The sequence below is a fragment of the Halichoerus grypus genome, chromosome 10 (assembly GCF_964656455.1).
Source record: "Halichoerus grypus chromosome 10, mHalGry1.hap1.1, whole genome shotgun sequence".
NCBI classification, from domain to species: Eukaryota; Metazoa; Chordata; class Mammalia; order Carnivora; family Phocidae; genus Halichoerus; species Halichoerus grypus.
In genome coordinates this window covers 117,319,364-117,324,968 of record NC_135721.1, presented here as the reverse complement: position 1 = coordinate 117,324,968, position 5,605 = coordinate 117,319,364, and the positions used below count along the sequence as shown (strand labels likewise).

At 48.9% G+C, this 5,605-nt stretch overlaps 1 protein-coding gene across 1 annotated transcript; it reads left to right on the top strand.

Annotated features, from left to right (window-relative positions):
• Positions 1–255: 255 nt before the first annotated feature.
• Positions 256–4,906, top strand: GHRH (growth hormone releasing hormone). The gene is made up of 4 exons (XM_036071971.2): positions 256–335; positions 653–757; positions 2,360–2,479; positions 4,407–4,906. The coding sequence occupies exons 1-4, from the start codon at positions 256–258 to the stop codon at positions 4,420–4,422; spliced, it is 321 nt and encodes a 106-aa protein (XP_035927864.1). The 3' UTR covers positions 4,423–4,906.
• Positions 4,907–5,605: the final 699 nt, after the last annotated feature.

Sequence of the window (5,605 nt, the reverse complement as noted above, 5' to 3'; positions counted from 1 at the left end):
ACATGCCCATTTTACAGATGCAGAAAATGAGGTCAGAGCTTGTGACTGGCAAAAACAGGACTTGAACCCAGACCTGTCTGACTTCCAGAGTCTGGGTTCTTTTTCCTACCTCACAGCCTCTAAAGGACAAGGACTAAGGTTTGCATAGAGCCAAGCCCGGGGCTGGGCCCCACCAGCAAAGGGCATCCCTGTGGCTATGGCTACACTCGATCTTCTCCTTCTGTCATTTTCCAGGAGCTGCCACAGGGGTGAAGGATGCTGCTCTGGGTGTTCTTCCTGGTGATCCTCACCCTCAGCAGTGGCTCTCACTCTTTCCCACCATCCCTGCCCCTCAGGTAAGTAGTCCTGCCACCAGGGCCTATTTCCCAATGTTCCCAAACCATCCCTGCAACCCAGTGGGGGATGATTTAGGGGGGGTGCAGAATAGAGCCCTAAGCTGGCCCCCAGCCATCTCCTCAGCAACCCCCACTGCTCATCTCTGGGAGAGGGGTGGACTCTGAGCTCCAGAGAAGCCTCCCGGCCTGGGTCCTATCCTCTCTGGGGATGAACAGGGCAACGGGCAGAAGGACCTTACAGGGACATGAGTACAGCTCCCCGTTTCCTCGCCTGACCCTGCCACCCCACCCTTTGACCTCTGACTCCTTCCATATAGAATCCCTCGGTATGCAGATGTCATCTTCACCAACAGCTACCGGAAGGTGCTGGCCCAGCTGTCTGCCCGCAAGCTACTGCAGGACATCATGAGCCGCCAGCAAGGGTAAGCTGAAGTCCTAGTGATTTTTTCCCACATTTCGATGCATCAGAGTGTGGAGGGACTTTTGGTCCCTCCCCTTGGACAGCATCTGTCACTTCCCGACTTGCCATAGCAGAAGGGCCCTAATGCGAAGACCCGGCTTACCTCTAACTACGAAATGATCGTTGAACACCAACTCTGTGCTTCTCCCCATGCGAGGCTCCCAATAGTCATAATACCGATGCTAGTTACCATTAGATCATAATTCTGTGCTGGAAACAAAGGCTCTGCACTGGGATATTTCCGTGCACGCAGGACAGTGCTGGGCTCACAAGTATTAGCCATTACTCTTAGTTTCCTACCTATAACAACCCTATGAAGTAGGTGCTGTTTACTCTCATCTTGTAGCGAAGTTAATAGCTTCCAAAGGACACACACCAGATAGTGGCAGGGCTAGGATCCAAAGAGCCCGACATCACAGCCTGAACCTTTTTTTATTTTGAAGAAGTTCCACACTTACAGAAAAGTTGCAGCAATAATACAGTGGACTTCCACATCCCCTCCCCCATCTTCAACAATTACTACTGTTTTACCATATTTGCTGCCACACACACACACACACGCACACAAACACGTGTGCACGTTGTTATTATTTTGCTGAACCATTTGAGAGTAAACTGCAGTCATCACAACCCTTTACCCTAAAATCCTCCTGCATGGTGCCTCCTAACAGCTAACAAAAGGACATTCTCAGACATAATCACAGAATAATTAGCACTTAAGTGTGCATATACACATTTCACCAGTTTTCCCAAAATGTACTTCGTAGCAATTTTTAATGTTCCTGATCCAGGATCCTATCCAGGATCATGGGTTGCACGTAATTGTCATGTCTCTTTAGTTTCTTTTACTCTGGACAGTTCTTCAGTCTTTCATTGACATTGACCTTTTTTTTATTAGTAAAGGCCAATTATTCTTTATAGAATAGAAGGTCCCTCGTGTTGGATTTGTCATGACCCTCATGTTCCCACTGGGTGTCAGGGAAGATCAGGAATGAGTGCTCTTGTTTTAAAGAGGAGGGAAAGTGAGGCAAAGAAGGGGCAGGGAAGATCAGGAATGAGTGCTCTTGTTTTACAGAGGAGGGAAACTGAGGCAAAGAAGGGGCAACAGCTGGCCCCAAGTCATGTTGGCCCTATGATGTTCCATCATGATTAGATTCAGGTTATGCGTTCACAGCAGTGATATTGTGTCCTTCTTGGTGCCCCATATCAGGAGGCACATGATGTCCATTTGTCCCATTATTGGTGAGGGTAACTTTAGTGGCTTAGTTAACATGATGTCTGCCAGGTTTCTCCTCTGTAAAGTTAATATTTCCCCTTTATAATTAGTAAGAAATCTGTGGGGAGATATTTTGCAAATATGTATTTCACAGCCTGTATTCTTCACTACTAAGTGCCTTCCTCAATGTTGCTGAATCTAATTCCGTTGGGTGGAAGAGTCCACACCGGATTTTGGAATAGGCATAGGGACCCACAGTGTTGCTTACTTTGCCCTGGCCTTTCCCAGGCTTCTCCACATCCTACCCAAATAGCAACCTCAACTGTTGCTCTTTTTCTAATGTACTAGAGGGAGAAGCCAGGAGCAAGGAGCAGAGGTACGGCTTGGCCGTCAGGTGGACGGTATGTGGGCAGGCCCAAAGCAGACGGCACTGGAGAGCGTCCTGGCAGCCCTGTTGCAGAAGCAAAGGTAGGAGTATGCGTGTGCTCACACGTGTGTGTGTGGTTAGGGACCTCAGAGGCTTCCTTCCCCGTGGGTTGCCAGGAAAAGGAAAGAATCTCCACCTCTCTAAAGGCCTGGGGCTCTGCCAAGCAAACTGGGAATGAGGTCCCTCCTTACGCACGTCAAGTACTGGAGGAAGGGAAGAAAATGCGTGCTGGAGACAGGATCTTATCTACTGCTATATCTCCAGCATGAAGCAAGAGGCCAGGCTCAGCGTCTGTGTAGGTTACTTACTCAGTAGTCCTGGGCTAGGACCCACGAACCTGAATTTTAACAAATGTCCCAGGGGATTCTGATGCAGATGATCTGACAGGCATACCCTCGATCCCTTGGCAAGTTCCAAAAACTATAAAGCCAAGGAAAGGCCAGCCCCTCCCAAAACCCTCAGGCAGACTAGCATGGGCAGCACTCAGGAGAGGGAAAGATGAGGATGGCGGATGACGGTCATTCCTCCTGTCAGTGACCCTCATGTTCCCACTGGGTGTCAGGGAAGATCAGGAATGAGTGCACTTGTTTTACAGAGGAGGGAAACTGAGGCAAAGAAGGGGCAGCAGCTGGCCCCAAGTCACAAGACCCGTTTGCTTCCCTTCTTCACACGGAGCTCTACTTCACAAAGCTTCCCAGGGACGACATGACCATTTGTGGGGAAACTCTGGTATATTTTTGAACCTGATTTTAAACTGTGAGCACAAACAAGTCCCAGCATGGCTCTGCCAGTCACTTCTGCACCAACCTATTAAGCAAATCCCGTTCCCAGCAGAGCTCTCCACGTGCTCCCTCACCTTCTTCCCAACCTAATTAGACACCAAGAGCCCAGAGATCTCACCAACTACAGTCCTGTGGAGACACAAGCAGCAGACAGATGGGCGGGCTGCAGGAGGGGCGAGACCCAGGCTGGGAGGCACACAGCAAGCCGGCTTCCTTGTTTCCCCCTTTGTGGAGGGATGAGGAGCTCGAATCACCTCTAAGGTCCCTAAGACTAGAATTCTAAGAATAATGCCTCCCCCCAGCCGCTCACGCTGGGATTAGGTCATCATTCACCTGCTTTATGGCTCCTGCCAGGCCCCAGTGGGGTAGGGTGCAGAGGCCCCAGGGAGGACCAGGTCCTAAGAATGCAGGCTTTGTTCCTGCAGGTTAAAAGACAGAGACTTCACAGAGCAGGCAGGAAGGGGCCTGGAGGCTGCTCCAGCCATTGTTCCCCCTCTAGCGTAAGGGCTGCAAATCCCAGGATCTCCTGGGGGGCCTAATGAAACAACGGAAGAATGAGTTCTTATACCTTGATAGTCAGAGGAGAGTGATCTGGAAGATGGCACATTTGTACCCCCACCACACTTTGTGTCCACCTAATGGCCCTGTGAGGAAACTGAGCTTCAGAATTATGTGTCCTCCCCTCCCTGGAAAAGTCGGCCGATGGCTACTGCATGCCAGGCTCTGGGCTGAGGGTACGGCAGTGGCTAGGACAACAGGGGTCCCTGCCCTCATGGAATTCATTGCTGCACCACCACACTGAAGCAGGCAGAAATTAAGCAAGTACCTGAATGGTGGATTATTTAATCTGTGATAAATGGTAAAAGATGTAAGGGGTGTGGTTGAACTATGTGCGGGAAGGAATAACCTAATCCAACCCTGTCTGGGGATTAGAGGTGGTTTCTGCAAGGGGGAGCAACGGGCCCAGGATCTCAGCAGGAGTGGGTTGGCAGAGCTGGGGCTAGGACTGAGGTTCGCTGCGCTGGACTGCACGAGACCCTTCCCTTCTCCCCACATTGCCTCTTCTGGAGCCCAGACCGCTCGTCCTGACCCTGGAGTACCTATCACCCCAGTTCCAGGTGTCTTGGCCAAACCCACCCATAGCTTTAGTCTCTCCAATTGAGTTTTATCTTTCTTTCTGCAACAGGTATTCCCAAGAATGAAGATACCACCTGTGTTTTTTGCTACCTGCAGCCAAAACACAACCGTATCCAGTTAATCCTATCGAATTTCTGACCTACTTTTTCCATCATAAATACAATAAAATTCCCCCATACTGGTCTGCATCTCAATTTCCTTTTCTCTCCAGCCTAATTTTTTTTTTATGTGTTTTACAGAGTTACATTTCCCTAATAGGTATTACAAGGTATACTACAAAAATAGCTAAGACGAACCATGAGAGACGATGGACTCTGAAAAACAAACTGAGGGTTCTAGAGGGGAGGGGGGTGGGAGGATGGGTTAGCCTGGTGATGGGTATTGAGGGCACGTTCTGCATGGAGCACTGGGTGTTATGCACAAACAATGAATCATGGAACACTACATCAAAAACTAATGATGTAATGTATGGTGATTAACATAACAATAAGAAAATTTTTAAAAATCACCCTTCCAAAAAAAAAAAAAATAGCTAACATGTACCAAAAAGTACTTGGAGTGGTGGCAGCTTGATGCATAGAATCTCAGAGGCTCCTCACACGGCCTGATGGGAGGTATTGGTGTATTCACGTCACAGACAAAGCAATGAGGCACAGGAAATGTAACTGAACTGCCAAGGTCACTGCTGACAAGTGAGAGAACTGGGATTCAAACCCAGGCAGGCCAGCTCAGAACCAGGCTCTTTACCGTATCTGTCCATTCTGGGCCAAAGTCATCCTTCCTCCACTAGTGACTTGTTCATCTATGAGTGATATCATTTATTCATTCAACAAATATTTATAGAGTACCCCCTAGGCACCAGGCACTGTTCTAGGCACTGGGAATACAACTGTGAGCAAACAGGCAAAGGCCCTGATCTCATAGACCTTATATTCTAATGAGGGGGAAGAAAAATAAAGACAAGTAAGTATAGAATATGTTAGATGGTGGCGGTCGCCAAGGAGAAACATTTAAGGGACTGGAGAGTGCAGGAGGGCATTTTTGTAGCTATCATCCATACATGTGCTGTGCCGTGGTCAGAGAAGGCCTCAATGAGAGGGGGGCACATTTGACTAAAGGCCTGAAGGAAGAGAGGGGGTTGGCTATGTATCTGGGTAAAAAACATTCCAAACAGAGTGAAAACCCAACATAAAGGCCCTGAGGCAAGAACACAGAAGGAGCAAGAGCAAGGAGGCCAATGTGGCTAGC